We start from the raw sequence: 17,006 nt of genomic DNA, 5'->3' as shown, positions 1-17,006 counted from the left end.
ACATCCCGCCAGACCCAAAATACGTTCTCCTGGGTATACCACAAGATGGTGGCATCCCACAAGCAAAACTCCTTATCAGTAACTTGGGCCTAGTGGTGACCTAAAGAAACATGAGAAAATACTGGGGAGCCCTGGGACTGCCATGAATGGAAAAGAGGAATGGACTTATACAAGGCAGCTGAAATGGTCATGTACAAAGCTACAGGGTGCCTGAGGTAGGTCCGTAAGTTATGGGGTCCCTGGAGATCAGACTATGGCATGGATGCGGAAGAAAGTGAGGGAGGGCTACGATCGCTACAGTCACAATGGATAACAGACCCAAGTGTTCTCCTACCTGGCAGTCGTTTGAACACATGAACACACTGAATATGTACTGTACCTTCAAAAGAATTTTAAGACTGCATTTCCACTCCAATGCACTTGTTGTATGTGCATCGTTATGCCCCATGTACTGTTCATTGAAAATCAAATAAAAACATTAAAAAGAAACATTTGTGTTTTGTTTTTAGGGATGGGCCATCTTAAGAAAAGAACAGAGAGCAGTAATGGTTAAACAGATTAACATTTTAGGTATTTGATTTAGAATGCAGCAACTACACCCTCCATTCTAGCAAAACCCCAAGCCTTACCTGCACCCTAACTTGGTGGAAAGAGGATAAAGCTCATAGCGGCATTGGTTTCATAGGCAATGCCAACTTTTCTCAAAACACAGACTACCCTTGGGGTATGCATCTTCCAGAAGTCCACATATGTGCTTGTCTAACTTGGCTCTTGTAGACTGAATCTTTCTGTCTCCTGGCTTAATTCACTCAACAAACAATGGAAAGGAACACTGTGATCATTATGCAATGAAACGGACTAGGACTTACTGGGTACCTTTGCTAAACTCTCTGCAAATCCGTTTCTTTCCCCTTATGGATGTAACTTCTCCACATTTCATCCTTTCCATGCGTACATTAGCAACACCTATTAATGCTTTGTCCCTGCACACTATGACCTTCAGACACAACCAGGCCTAACTTTCTCCTGTCAAAATTAAGGGCTCAAAATGTAACATTTTAAAGGTATTGCCTACAAACTGCTTTAAGCTGTTTGTTGTCAAAGAGACCTATTGTGGCTAATACCAATGCTTATAGTAGGCTTTAAGTCGACCCATTGCTTACAATTTGTTGAATTTCTTGTCAGTCGTATTTCCTTGTTCCTCAGTTGGTTTTATTTCCTCTTCTTGTGTTTTCCCTCCCCTGGAACATAGCTTCTTTATCAACATTTAGAATGGATGACTTGTATCCTTTCACTGCTCACAATCATGGCCCTTCTTTTTTCGTTTTTTCTGCATGCCCTATGAATGCATGTATTTTCTTGCTCTTTCCCTTATGAACTTACTCCCCCCCCGTTCTACTTTGAATATGCACTCCAAATTGCTTGCAAATCTGAGGAGATGACAGTTACCTTAATGTTTTTTATTGATGTTTCTGGTTAATGGAAATTAATCTCCAGAGAAAAACCCAATGTAGACAACAAACATTTTAGTAAGAACTGCGTGGGGCAATACATTTTGCTTCTGTGCTGGACACCCCCTTCTGGTCAAACATTAGGAAAAATGCTGCTTGCCCTTTAAGCTTCTCTTCATACCATGTAGTACTGCAGATTCACATGTTCTGCTATGAAAATATTTCCTAGTAATGCCACCGTTGTGGCCTTTTGTGAGTAGAGTGAGCCCTGGGTAAGACTTTGTGATAGGTCAAAGCCCTGAAAACGTGCTATCAATGTAGTACAACAGTGTGCTTGACATCTAAGATGGGGAAGGCTCACTATGCTACAGAGTCGGGTTACGAGAAAAAGACTGGGATCTCTACAGTCTGTTTGAAGTGAAAAGGTGAGACCACCATAGGGTGGAAATTAGGGTCAGTTCTAAGTACCACTCTATCTTTAAGAACCTGAACCTGAATGAAGTGTTTGTGTATTGAGAGGCCTTGTAACTCAGTAATATGTCACATAAGTTATGGCCACGAGGAACAACACCTTCCACAAGAGATACTGGAGAGGACAAGAGTGAAGGGCTCCGACGGGGTGGCACATGAGTCTGGTAAGGACAATATTTAAGACTTCACACTGGAGCAGGGGGAACTATGGAATGAACAACCCTTTTGAGGTCTTCCATGAAGACTTTAATGACCTGTTATCTGAAAGAGAGCGAGAAACGTACCCTGTTTTGCATGTAAGCTGCTATGGCAGCTAAATGGAGCTGTATGGAGGTGGAGGTTACGTCCGACTTTTGTAGACAGAAAAGATAGAAGATAATATCCTGGACTGCAGGTATTACGAGTTCTGCATGTTTTTGTTGATGCAGCTAGGAACCAATTTCTTCCACTTTCCTGTAAAACGGGCCTGTGGAGTCATAGAGGCACCCACAAGGTCACTGTCACTCCCAGAAAGTACCCTACCCTCGGTGGAAGTGGAGTGCCCAATGCCAGGTGTTCTGTGCCAACAGGGAGAGGTTTAGTGAGTGGGTGCCACCCTCTTTCTGTAGGCAGGCCATGGAAGTCATTTTGTCCTCACAGAAAGGAAAACTTTGCCCTGATCGAGCGCTAGGAGGGATTTGAGGGTCAAATGTATGGTGAGGAGCTTGTTACAGTTGATGTGGAGCCCCTGTTGATAAGTAGCCCACACTCCTTGTACAGAGGTATGGTTGAGATGCACCATTCAACTTGCTTGAGAGGCTTTCGTGGTAATGGTAACTTGAGGAATGGGGTATAAGAAAGGCCAACCCAGCAACAGATTGTTGTTGTTCCACCACTGCAGAGAGTGGTGTAACACTGGCCTTTACCAACACTAGATCTTCTGTTTAACACTTTGCTTGTGACCACTAGGCCAAATGGCACTACTGTCGCATTGTGTAGCAGGCTGAAGAACTGTGGCGATGCATGAGGCCATCATACCTATGAGGCTCATGAAGGTTTTGACTGAAAGATGACGATTTGGCTGATAAATAGTTAAGTGCTGCTGGAATGCCAGGACCCTCTGTGGGCTGGGGTAGGCTTTGCCTGTGACTGAGTTCAGTGCTGCCCCTAAGAAAGGTTGGATTTGTAAAGGTCGTAAGCGAGGCTTAGTGGCACTTATAGTGAACTAGAGGCTGGAGCGGAGTGAGATGTGAATGCACTGGTGCTTGTCAGTGCTCTTGATCAGCCAACTGTCGAGGTACGGGAAAACATGGATGGCTCCCTCCATAAGTGGGCAGCCACCACTGTTTGGCACTTGGTGAAAACCTTTGGTGCAGTGGTGACAGCAACTGGAAGCTTTTTGTACTGATGACCACTTACCACAAAGCATAGGTAGTGTCAGTGGGCAGTCCAAATAAGGATGTGAAAGTAGGGATCATTGAGGTCTAATGCAATAATTGTACTCACCTTGTTGAAGTAGAGGGCTGACATCCTGTAGTGTTGCCATATGGAAGAGTTTGGCATGGCTATACAAGTTGAGGGACATGAGGTCCAGAACAGGCTTGAAGGAACTGTGGATCAGAAAGCAGAGAGAGATGGACCCCTTGCCTGGGGAATTGGGCGAACACTGATTCTATGGCCACTTTTTGAAGAAGTACTTATACCTCTTTCTGCAGAAGGTTTAGAAGATGTTCTCTGCTGAGAGTCTGGTTGCAGGGTGGGGTGTTGGGAGGGGTGCAAGAAATTCTAGCCAGTATTCATTGTAAACCACTACTAATAACCACTTGTCTGATGTCATTTCCTGCCAGTAAGGAAGGAAATCCTGTAGTCTTCCCCCAACAGGAGTTGCGTCATCAGAGGTCAGGGGAGGGGGAGGTTTTGGGGAGTCAGTGTTCTGAGGAGAAAACACTGGATGGAACTTCCTTTGCTATTGCCTATTGTGGTTGTCCCTAAATGCAACCCTGGTGTATCCTGGTGGTGTACTGGTGTCTCCAAAAGGAACCTCTAGAAAATGAAGTCTGGAGGGCACTCATGGCGTTGGCAGCATCAGTGTCCTCCTTGTTTTTTGTAAACATCTGATCATGATGTTCGCCACTGAAGGGCAGGTTGAGTGGATTTTGTTGAACGTCTATTTTAAAGCCCGGGAAATGGAACCATACTCGAAGTCTGATAAAGATGCTAATGTTAGCCTCTCAAGATACTGTGTCAGCAATGGAGATGGTCTTCCCTACTGCCACCAACTCTTCCCCTTTGTTTTTAAACCCCTTTCGGAGATGCTTATCTAACCTCTGCATCTTGTTCCATTGAGCAATCTCATACTGGGAAAAAAGATAACCGAGTTGGCAGTCCTCCAGTGTGTGGTGGCTCCTAAAGCTACCCTCTTCCCAGGATCATCAAGCTTCTTGCTCTTTTTGTCAGATGGGGAGCACTGCCTGTGGCCTGAGCAGAAGCCCCCTTGCATGCAGCATGGATTACAAGGAGTCAGAAGGGACATGATCTCTGATGTAAGGTGTGTCTTTGGAGGATGGCTTATATTTTTTCTCAACCAAAGCATTACCACCCTCCCCTTGACGGGTTCTTTGAAGACATCTGTGGCTGATCTTAGCATGCCCTTCAGAATGGGGAGGAAATGAGCCATCCTCTCTGACCCAGACAGTGTCTCCACAAATAATTTATCTTCTTTCTGGAGGACAAGCATATCTACATTGTGCAAGGTGGCTGCCCTTTGGATCACATCATGTTTTTTTTTTTTTTTTTTTTTTAAGGGGGTGGGGGTGATGCCCTTACTGGATAGTCATCCAGGTCTGGCTCTCTTGGGAGATCAACATCATAATTGTATGACAGGGCACTGGTGGGCACCAGGTCTAACAGCACGTCATAAAGGTCAGTGGAATGGAAAAAGAGTGTGGGGAACCCTCTGGAAAAAGCAGGGGTGGGAATGTAGGATGTAGCGGAAGGGGTGTCGAGGAAGTGGTGCTGAAGGTGGTGGAAGAGGAAGCGGAAGGCAATGGGGTGGGGTGGGGGGTGCGAATGTTGCTGCCCTTGGGTCTTTTTGCCAGGGAGATAGGAGGAGCTCCGAACCAAGCTCTTCCTCGAAATTTAGTGTCCTCTTCAGATGCAAAGTCTCTGTAGTATTGGGTGGACAACTTTGAGATTTTCCCCATTTGGGGCTGTATGAACAGTGACTTCTACCTTGCAGGATGGGCTGCTCCGAGTTCGTTGCAGCCTGCTTTTAAAAAGGAGCATTTTGCACCGATGAGTCTTCATGGCCAAAGGGTGTCAACACTGATAATGTTTTCGGCACTGATGGCTTTGAGGCTGGTTTTGGTGTAGGTGCCAACATGGTCTTTGACCTCTAAGAGGGTGGAGGCCTTGGTCTGGTATCTTCGGGCTCAACGATCGCGAGGGGTTAATTCCTGGACGTGGGAGTGTTGTGGGCTTCCGAGGCATTTAGCTGGTGCAGATCAGAGCTCAAGGGTGGTAGAGGTCCAGAAGCCTCTCCAGTAGTTGGAGAGCTTGAAAACCCGAACCCCTTGAGGGTGGTGCTCTGCCTCAACTTGGGGCTTTTAGAAGGTCTGGTGTATTTTCCTATGCTGACCACACTTGCGGTCCTTGTCGAGGTCTTTGTCCAGGGAGCGAAGGGCATGAGACGAAGGAAGCCTCCTGAACTTTAGGCTCTTGATCAGAGTAGGAGAAAGAAATTGCATCTAGGCTTGGCGATGGATGGTGTTTTGGAATTCCTGAGGGGACAGCTTCTTAACTCTTCGATGTCAGGTGAAGCAAAACAACATTTCGAATTGCCTGAAAATCCACAATTCCTGCTGGCTCGACTTTTATAGTCTCACATCTATATATGTTCGATGGCATGTGCAGCTGTAAATACACATGCTTTCAAAAAGTCTGCCACGTAGGGGTGAACTCTGAGTGTTACAAGTTGTTTTTCTTCAAAGAAGGTTTTCGAGTCACTGTTTAGTGACACGAAAACCTTTTAAAATTAATCTTATTTGTGGACAATTTGCTTTACTACTAATTCAAAGTCCTCAAACCCAGCTCTTATCCAAGAATTTGGCTAGCCGCTGGTGAAGATGGCGGCAGGCTAAGGGAGCTCCGCCATCGCCCTTGTATAATCCCCTTCAATCTGCACAATATCCTGCTCGTGCCCGCTGGCCGTGACAAGGATTTTGTGCTGGGGGCCCAAAGACACAAATGTACGGCATCAACTATGATGGCATAACGGGGCACTGCGAGAAATGACATCGGCCCAGTGCATGATTCCGCAGAACATAGCAGACGGACCCAGGAAGGGGTGATGGTGCAGCGGAGACAGCAAGTTGGCTCCGAGTCACTGGACGCATAAGATTGTCTGCCCCGCTCACCTCAGCTGGACTTGGTGGCAGCAGGCGAGGGACTCGTGCCACTGATACCATGTGAGGAGGAGTGCAACTGGAGCAGCAGAGGCCTGCTGGGCCGGGAAGACGCAGTGCCCGAATCCATCCAAGGTACACGGGTAGAGCGCCATGTCGGGAGGGATGGAAGGTGATCTTGGTAGAGTGCTACAGATCCCGGTGGTGAGGAGATAAGAGTTCCCTTCCGGATTGTTGTCTCGGAGCGGGAGGGGCATGTTCTCAGCTGCTATCTGCACCCGCTCTGGGGAACCTGAAGCTGGAGGAGGTGAAGAGAAGGGAGTCCATCGGAGCAGTGGATGTTTGAAGGAGCTGGATGTGGGCCTCTGGGGTGGTTTGAGCTACTTCTCGGCCATACAGATCCTGCCACACTCTGACTGGGTCTGCCTGGGGAAGACCAGGAAGTCCTGCGGTTGGGGGCCCCACTTAAGGAATGCAAACAATTAACTTCCCTCGAGCCTGTCCAACTGTACTGGGGTGTCAGAGGTGGCCCACGAACAAGGAGGAGAGAGACCACTGCTTCAGCCGTGCGTGTCCCGGAGGCCTGCTTGCTTGTCCCCTTACTTGTGAGCCTCACTGTGAAGAGGAGACAAGTTCCTGCGTACCCATGCCACGGCCAAGGGCCGCGCGCAGAAATCAGTGTAAATCAACAACATTGACAAATACACAAGGCACAAGAGAGATTGCCAAGTGAAACCGATAATGGAGGAGAAGCAAAGGACCACCTAAGGGGGAGCCAACCCTCCTTGCACTCCATATTGGTGGCTATTCAAGACCTCTGGGGTTCCATAAAGCCTACGAGTCCAAGCTGGATGCAATAACAATAGAGGTAACTCTACTAAGGACGGACTTTGGCAAAATTGCGTCGAAAGTAGAGGCGGCAGAGACACACATCGAGGGATTGCAGTCCACCACAAAGCATCTTGAGGAACAAGTACAGGCGCTCACCACTTAGGGGGCAGTAATGGCAGCCCAGTTGGAAGATCAGGAAGGAAGGGCCTGGAGAAATAACTTAAGAGAGGAGGGTGTGCCAGAAGTTATGGAGGGCCGAAGTACGGATCTTTTCCTGGAGGATCAAGTCCTCAATAAACTCAAGCCAAAGAGATTGTCTAACTTTTTCTTGGTGGAGAGGGCGCTTAGGGAGGCGGGCCCAACCCAGAGGCCGCCCACTCCCCCCCTGCGCACAATAATTGCTAGGATCCTGAATGACAGACATCAAGATGCTATTCTGCAAGCAGCTAGGTCTCACAGTGACCAGCACATCGACAAAGCAGCAATTCGCTTTTTCCCCAGATTTCACCCTACAACTGTAGCACCAATGGAAAAACTTTTAGGAAGTTAAAAAAGCGCCAAGGGCAAAATAAGTTTAATATATGATGCTGTACCCTGCCCAAGCTATTCGTATTAGCACTAGAAGAAGCATAGGACTGGATGGAGGGCTGGAAAGTAGTGGGCAAGAAATCGATGGAGACTTAAAAGCGCACTGGCCAATTGAAAAGGTGATACACGTCTAACGGAAAGCAGCAGTCACGGCACTCCTCATCGGACACATGAGCGGGGGTCCCTTGAGTTCTCCACTGGCCGATACAGTGGCTCTAAATGGAACTGCATTCAGACACTTTCATGTGCGATTTGTATAGGCAGCGGGGGTCTACCCTAATCACAAGATGTTACATTTGGGCAACAGGCTCTCTGTGAGTTGGGGTGATGGGTAGTTCGGGGGCGGGGGGGCTGAGTTGGTGGACAATGTTCTAATGGTTTTATTCATAATGAGTTTGTTCATACACAGGACCTGTTTTATGACAGAGAGGGCTCTCGCTGAGGACTCAATGTATGGTTTCAGATACAGATTTATGTGGGGACGGGCAGTATGAGGGCTCGACATAATGGTACTAGATTTCTCTGGCACACATGACACACAATATAACTCGGAACCTGGCCATCTGGTGGTGGAATGTAAATGGCTTAGGTAGTAAAATAAAGCATACATTGGTCTTGCAATACCTGAACACCATGCATCAGACATTGCATTGTTACAGGAGAAACACCTCAAGGGTACTTATTATAAGGCGCTGGATCGATTTAGGTAAGCTTCATATGACGAAGGGCACCTTAGAGGATCAGGCCACCTTAATGGTCCTGGATGCTAGGATGGGGTTTGACTCCATAGAACGGCCATACATATGTGCTACCCTATAGAAGCTTGGGTTCAGGCCACAGTTTAACGCTTGGGTTGGACTACTTTATGGTTCCCTCAGAGGCCGAATGAAGGTCAATGGGGTGGTCTCCCGCAACTTTGAATTACGGAGGGGAACCTGTCAGTTCCCCATGCTCTTCGCGTTGGTGCTGGAACAATTAGCGGCGTGGATTCGTATGGATCCTTTGGTGTGGGGGATACGGGCCCCTGGGAGATGTGAGGAGCAGATCTCCTTGTCCGTGGATGATGTACTTCTGTATGTCAAGCAACCCTCCCTCTCCATTGCTAGACTGATGCAGATATTTGGCATATTCAAGGAGCATTCAGGGTACACAATTGGTCCAAATTGTTGGTCTGTCCTCTCTCGGGCGCGAGTCCTAGACTGCCCTGGTGTTGTGAGGGACTGCTGGCCATGGATGGCTTTAGGTATCTGTGATTCCCCACATGTTCCTAAGTAGGAATGTAACTACCCAACTGGAGAAACTTCACAGTGATGTTTTGAACTGGCGGGCTCCCACTGCCCCTAATGGTAGGAGCAGCTTTGTATAAGATGATCAGCCTGCCGTTATGTCTATATGCAATCAAAAATCCATCCTATCCTTCCAGAGGATTTCAGACATACTGAGAGAGAAGTCCACTTGCGCCTGTGGAACGGCGGTGCACCCTAAATAGGCTTACCTAAATTACAGAAAGGAATATACCACGTATAAAATGACGCAAGAAGGGAGCTTCTGCTGCATACACAGGTGGTAGTCAGGGCCTAGAGGGATGCAAATAGTTCCCTGGGCTGGAAAGGGAGGCTTACGGGCCTAGTCCTGCCTTGGCACAGTGATTTACTAAAGGACGTGAGGAACTGAAAGGGTTCCTAAAATGGGAACTGCTTGGGATTGAGCACCTGAGCGATGTTTGGAGAGGAAAGGCCATGATTAGCTTTGGCAATCTACATTGGGAATACGACCAAGCTGCGACGGAACATTAAAGATACCTGCAGCTGGGCCATGCACTCTGGGAACATATAAGGGAGGTTGAGGAGATACCTGAGGCTTCCCACCATACTGACAGAGCCTATACCGGAAAAAGGGATTTGGCTAATCTACAGGAAAATGGTTAATAATTCAACTGACCAGTTGGGCCGACTAAGGGCAGCGTGGGAGGATGATGTGGGATTCCTCAAGGATGAGGAATGGGAGGAGGCCCTCCAGGGTCCCCGGGAGATAGCAATATGGGCTTGTTTCTGACTAGTGCAATTCAAAATATTGCATAGAACATACTACTCTCGGACAATGCTATACAGAATTGGCAAAGTTCCCATAATATTGTGCCTTAGAGGGTGCAGCGAGGAGGGCACATTGATCCACACACTTTGGGGGTGTCCAACGGTAAAAGAATACTGGTCCAGGGTCGTCCAGGTGATGTCCAAGGTTTTCAAGTTAGAGAGCCCACTTGACGCCAAGTGGCTTATATTGGGTGTTTCAGGGGACTCAGCCAGGCCTAGATATTAAGAGATTTGGCTACAATTATCAGCTGGGGCTGCTAAACGAAACCTGGCCAGAGCTTGGGGTAAAGTACTGACTCTGACCTTAACAGACTGGTAATCGGACCTGCACTGGTGCCAGAGCGCCAAGCGAGTGATATATAAAGGCAGGGGTTGCCCCAATAAAGGAAGGAAAGTGTGGGGAGCATGGGAGGAGTATAGGGGAGCTAGTTTGGAGAAGTATAGTGGAAATGTATACCATAACAAAACATTCACATTGCATGCTGGCCGTAAAAGCACTGACTGTGCTTCACTTGTCACTTGTGTCATTCCATGCTGCAATACAATAAACCACTGGACTGGTTAAGTCTGGTGATTCTATGCTATTGTAATTCTGCTGTATGAACTTTTCCTGCTCAATAAAAAGAATTTCCAAAAATAATAAAATTAATGATTTCCTTATTGACAAAATTCGGAATTCCACATATGCCCTACACATCGTCAGCTATGGTGTGGAAGATGGTGCAAAGAGTAGACTGACTCACTCTTTGGAGTACTTGGGAACCTACTCAGGGCGAAAAGGTAGCGTTTAAATGCAGGCAATGCCCCCCCCCTCCTTTTGGAAATTATTTTCAAAGACTTATAAGTATGGAGGAAGCTGCAGATATATTGGTTTGGAAGAATAGCACTTCATTCCCAGACTGGTCTTTGTCACCCAGACTTACATGTAAGGGCAAAACCCCAAAGGTATCTAGGCACATTTTACATAGAGGAAAATATGATGGGGGGGGGGGCTTGTGCTTCCCTCAGATTGAGAGATAAATTGAAGCAGCTCATTGTCAGCCATTGGTTTACCTCACTACCATAGGAAGCACAAAATTGTAGTTAAAAAATGTGATGTAAGCCAAACCAGTGTACGTATTACTGTGGTTTCCACCCTAAGTGAGAAACGATTTTGATTTACTGAAGTCCACACAATTTACACTAGTGTACCGGAATGCCAGAAAACAAAAGTGACTTCTAACACTCCAAGTATCGAACAACCCTCACTTTCTACTGGGTTTATTAAAACAAGGGATTTTGCATATGGTTCTGAAGCTAATATGCCACTTTGGATGACTTATTCTTGAAGAGTAGATCTCTTGCTCCTACTGATATAGGTCAGTGATAAAATATCGAAGGACAGAATACCTTTTGTTGGAAACAATTATTCCACTGAACTATTACTGAGACCAGAAGGACAGTCGCCACTAGAGCTCTTACACATATTTACCTAGTTTCATGACACCTCATGTAAACCTTTCTAGAGATTATGTAATGCTAATTGATACTGGGTTTGATTATACAATAAGTTTGAAAAATGCAATAAAAATATTTTCAAAATAGATCTTCCAGAAGCTATCAATATCTGGATGCTCCTATGCCCTATGCTGCAAAGACAAGAGAACTCACCTCACTCCCTGTTTTAAGAAAAAGATCTTGCTCCAGCAAAGCTCCCAAAATCAGGGGCACCCTCTATTTTCAAGCTCCTCAAAATGTTAAATCCCTTCTTAAGAACAAGGTCCTGGGGAGACATCTGCACTGTCATTTATTCTCAGGACTCATGTGTAACCATGCAGCCCTGTAAACCAACTCTTGGGTAGTCCTAGTCATCTGACACACTTCTTTCAGTCTTTTAGACCCCTTACTCACTCTATATTTATCACTCTGTCTGCAAAGGTGCATGGTTTGTCTTCTACTCAGTTATGACCCTTAACTAGATCTACATTACTTTCAACCCTGCTTCACACTCTCTACTTGTATTTAGCTTGACAATAACGTTAGCCCCAACATGTGCTTATGTCTGTTTTGGAACACCTTGCATGGGTGGTCTGCCACAACTTGCAACCAAAATTAGGTTTCTGGTGGTGCTGTTCTCAAGTCATGCTGTATAATACTTTAATACCCGTTTTTTCAAATTGTCAAATGCTACTATTGTTAGCCTGTATGTTTTATTTTAACTAAATCCTGCAGGCTGCCCAATCTTGCACTCGGCTGGGCATTTGTATTGCTTCATAACAGTAGAGAGTTCTGAAAACCAGTTGAGTTTAGGCTGTGCTCTATAAGGCAATCTATTTAAAAAAGCCACAAGTATATCAAATTAAATGCATTAATATTGTTACAGTGTTTCCCTAACATGTCTACAGTACTGACTTGCTAATGGAATATTACAAGCCCTCTCAATTTCAACATTTAGGCCACCTGAAAGTTAGACTTCCACCAAACGATCAACATCTATTCAGACCTAAACCGCGCAATTATGAGCAAACAGTAAAAACCTTGTATTTCAAGTAGTTTTAGCAGTTATCATCAACAGATAGGACTGTAATGCTTCAAGCCTGGTGTTTATAAAACAATACATACTACAATAATCTACCTACGTTGCATCATTTTACATAGAAGGTACAATAGGTTCTCTCTAAAAGCTTTTTTCTTAACCCTAAATTTAAATTTTCCAAACTGTCTTCTGGCCCCAGTTTTTGTGCGCTGGGAGTTAGTGAGAGCTATATGGATCACTAAATATGGAGATTACATTTTGGGGGAAAACAAAGATTAAGGGAATATTTCACTGTTAAGTGACTAAAAGTAATTGCTGTTATAAAGTAAACAATACCCCTTACACAGCGACTAGCACATCTGCAAAGCCTGTAGCAGAGCTGTTATCGCCCAAAAGACACAAAGCACCTGTTATCAACCCCAAAAGGTTGAAAGGCCAAATTAAATAACATTATCAGCAGCACTTAAGAGTGAGAGGACAGCCTATTCTAAAGTAGTGCTGTTTAATATGTATCAGCCAAACTTTGTTAACAAACAAGTTGTACGTGCTCTTAAAAAGGATTTGACGATACCAAGTGTTAATGGTGGAGGTGTGGGGGGGTGTGATGGGAGGGAGATACTTTATTATTTCGCTGGACTAGCTGAATAACCATAATTACAAGATCACCCCTCGTTCAATGCGTTATTCGATCAATTCAGCCCAATCTCATTTCACAAAATTCTCTCTCCCTTCAAAAGCTATGACAGTACTACCTCTGCAAATTATGTGCATGGGAATGTCAGTCACTCACCTTCCTCCACGACTTCTCCCACAAAGACCTTGGAGATGCCAGACATTGCAATGACCACATTCTGAGAGACGGAGCAGCCGGTGATAGACTGAATCAGCTTAAAAGAAGACAGAAATAATTCAGCAGACCATGCTGGATCCAGATGCTTGCAAACATACAACCATCCCATAAACAGTTTCAAGAGGCACGGACAGAGCCACAGATGTCTGCCAGATGGTAGTTATCACAGGCATGTAGTGGTGGTGGTTGTGCCAGGCATGTGGTTGGAGGAATACAGTACCATATTTAGCTCACAGTGTGGTGCTCATACATTGCATCCTATGCTAATCTCTGGCATATGATGTAGCCCCAAGGGCATGTGAGACAGAACATGCCAATGGGAGGTAAAATCAGAGCAAAGATTGTGATAAAGAGGTATAAGAGGATGTAAATGGGAATGTGTGGCGATAGTGTACTTAATACAAATGAAAACTATTATCTGAGGGCAAGCTTTGCACATTTAAGAATCACATAGTAAGTTGATTTACCTGCCTCTACATTCTATGGTTCAGCCAATTTTATGAGGGGCCAAGCAGTCCACAAATGTGCTTTGTCGTCTAGCCAGAGGTATGTAGCATTATGTAGACACATATACAGTACAATATTATGTTGTAAAACCTGGTACTTGGCCACAATGGTTTATCAATTTCTAGGGGAGGGGAGCATTTGGTAGAGATCAACCTTTCTCGCAAACACTTATGGTGCAGGTGACACATACTCCTTCGAAATAACAATCAAAACATGTGGCTTTTAAAACCAAATTCTTTACGATATGCACTGGAAACTGCAGCATCTGTTACCAATTTTTAAATAAGTGACCTCAAGGAGTGACAATCCCAACTTTTAACACACCTATGAAGCTTTAGCCTTAATTATCTGCAACCACATATAAGTGCTCTAGAACTGAGTATATGGAATGTGTTCAAGATGGCAACAGCGTAGGTACTTTTGCTACCTGCTCTGTGCTGCACCAAAGAAAGTTCACCCTTGTGTCTCCCCACCCAGGCGCTCAGAGCAGCAGTGGTGGTGGTTCTCAAGCTCCAAACATCTGATGAGCCCCAGAGCGAGCACTCCCATAGTCTGTGCCGCTTGAACCCACCCTGGAAGTGTAAAGGGAGTGGCGGCGGGCAGTGAAGGAGGAGCCAGTGCCAGGCCAGGCCCTGTGGCTCCAGGGCAGAGACAGAGGTGCTCTGGGACTGATAGCTTCAGAGTCAAAGACTTGTTCCTTGGCCCGAGGGAGAGCAGCAGGGGCCCGCTACAGGCCCTGTGTGCTCCCACCTACATACATTATGGGTTAAAGAGGTGGTATGAATCGGCTTGGATGCACCATGTCGCCCTGGAAGTGAAGGAGACGGGGCTACAGGCGCACTATCAAGGACTGAAGCCACACACACCTGAGTCCCCCATTGCCAGCAGATGGAGTAAGGTAGAAAGCCGGGATTAGACTGCTGGAATGCGACATGGGACACTCAAAAGCACCCAGCCTACTGCGCAGAGAGGGACATTATTTGGCGATTTAGCCCTGAATTGCTCACCCACTTCCAGGACCATAGGGCAGAAGATCACCCTGGGATCCTGAACTGCTGCCCTGTCGCTTACTGGGTCGGCAGGGGCGATGTCCACAGAATCTGGGCAGACCCCTGTGGACTGAGAGCAAAACAATAAAACGGCTCTCCAGGAGAAGTGGGGACATTAAGCCCTGCTCCAGGGAGGAGCGACTATGACCAACACCACCACACAAGCAGCAGAGAGTGGCACAGAGACGGCAGACCGCAGGACATAGTGAGAATGGCATCCTCCAGAAATAAGAAAGATGCTAACCTGAAGGATATCCTTCAAAAGCAGCCACAAAAAAGATGGAGCACGGGAGGGACTGCACGAGTGAGGGGTACCGTAGCGGAGACCCCTCTCCCATCAGACAGTCACAGGTGGTGGCCAGAGGCGCCACTCACTGGTACCTTAATGGAGGACTTATTCAGCAAGCTACACAAAGACATTGCAGCCCTGCAAGACAACTTCTTCAAAGACTTAAAAGAGATGAAACACGAGCAGGGGGATTTGGGACAGCAAATCTGCACACTGGAAACCGCTGGGACTCCAGGGAACAGAAAGTGAAGTGCTTTGGCAGGCAGTCCTTGAACTACGAGACCAGAATATAGTCCTCCAAAGCCACTTGGAATAACTGGCAAACAGATCCTGGTGATTCAAAGTTCAGATACGTCGGGCCCCCAGCAACATAGAAGAGTTCGCCCTCAAGTATACGGTTTACTGTTGTTGTGTGGTTACTGGGGGAGGGAAGCTGGATCCACGACTATCACCACTGTACTCTTGTACTCTTAACATACACATTCAAGCACGGGCACAAATAACACTCTAGGACGCTCATAGGACGAGGCTCTACCTCTTTGAGCTTACGATGGTGAAGGTCCTAAGCTTTAATGTGAGAGGAGTAAATGTCCCAGCTGAGCGGTTAGCCTTGCTTTCTTTCTAGCAGGACACAGATAGCAGCCTCTGCCTCCTTCAGGAAAAAACATTTTAGCAAACTGGACTGGCCGATGCTCCAATTGTGCTGGTTTAATGATGTACAGTTACTATCCTCTGGAACCCAAAAATTTGAGGGAGTGCCAATCTTGTTGGCTAACAAATTTCACGGTAAAGTGATGGACACAATAACTGACATACACAGACGTCTCCTGGTGATACGTATACTGCTTGGACCCACCACCCTCATGTTAGGCTCAATAAAGGCCCCAAACTAGAATCGGGAATCATTCCTCAAATCCGCCCTCACTCAAGTCCCAGTTTTCTCAGTTAGGGACATACTGATTAGAAGGGACATCAACATAGTTAAGGACTCAGAACCTGGACAAGTACACCCAAATGGTGGGGCAAACCAGAACGCTCTGGAACGTGAGCCTTAAATGGCTGAGGGAAATGGGAGCAGTTGACATATGGCAAGACGCGCACCCAATGCAACCCTACCCTACGCTGAATTATTTTCTGGGAATTGCGTATATCCCCGCAAAGACCATGAGACCCAACATTTAAACATCAACCCTTTCCAAACACTTGCCTAGCACAATCGAATTACATATAGCATCAATAGACACTCCTATATGAACAAAGAAATGTAACGACAATCTACTGAAACACAACCCATTGATAAACGTAGCATCCTAGATTACTGCAACATTAGTGGCACCCCTGGCACGACCACCCTGATACTGTGGGAAGGGGGCAGACGTAGAAAGGGCTCATAAACTAACGGCGTCCAAACACATGTGATGCCAACTCACATTAGTGAGCCAACAACTCAAGGCACTAGATACTGACAAGGCAGAACTGGCACTAATAAGGCTAAAACAACGCTAGCACTCAGGGAGCAATAGGACAGGCCGCTTACTGGCCTGCAAGTCACAAGCCAAATGACAAGAAAGCACCATAAAGCTTATAACTACATAAACTGGAGGGACATTACTAGTATGGCAGACATCATTTATAGCTTTGCGGAAAGGCTAAACACAGCAGATCACCTACCCCCATCAGACACCTACACATACCTAACTGACATCTTGCTACCAACCGTAATGCCAGAACAGGAGCGTGCACTAGACGCATATATTATGGTGGCAGAAGTCATGTCATTGATCACATGGGGTAAGTGCCCGGCCCCAATGGTCTTACGATGACTGTCTATAGAACATTCTGCTCCTTGCTGGCCCCACTTCTGATGTGGTCTAGAACACCTTTGAAAGGAAGGGTGCTTTGGCTCCATCTAAGCTGTCAAATCCAAGTCCGGGAAGGACACTGCTCCTCCTACAGGCCCATATCACTACTAAACATCAT

At 46.3% G+C, this 17,006-nt stretch overlaps 1 protein-coding gene across 2 annotated transcripts in view; it reads right to left on the bottom strand.

Moving 5' to 3' along the window:
• The window catches only part of TAF11 (TATA-box binding protein associated factor 11), a 79,837-nt gene that overhangs the window by 14,381 nt on the left and 48,450 nt on the right, over positions 1 to 17,006 (bottom strand). For both annotated transcript variants that reach the window (XM_069238823.1, XM_069238824.1), the window contains one exon: positions 13,122 to 13,218. In XM_069238823.1, the coding sequence (XP_069094924.1) occupies positions 13,122 to 13,218 (97 nt within the window). The remainder of the gene's footprint in view (positions 1 to 13,121; positions 13,219 to 17,006) is intronic.

Source organism: Pleurodeles waltl, chromosome 6 (assembly GCF_031143425.1).
Source record: "Pleurodeles waltl isolate 20211129_DDA chromosome 6, aPleWal1.hap1.20221129, whole genome shotgun sequence".
NCBI classification, from domain to species: Eukaryota; Metazoa; Chordata; class Amphibia; order Caudata; family Salamandridae; genus Pleurodeles; species Pleurodeles waltl.
The sequence above is the reverse complement of the archived record's forward strand: the minus strand, read 5'-3'. Positions and strand labels throughout refer to the sequence as shown.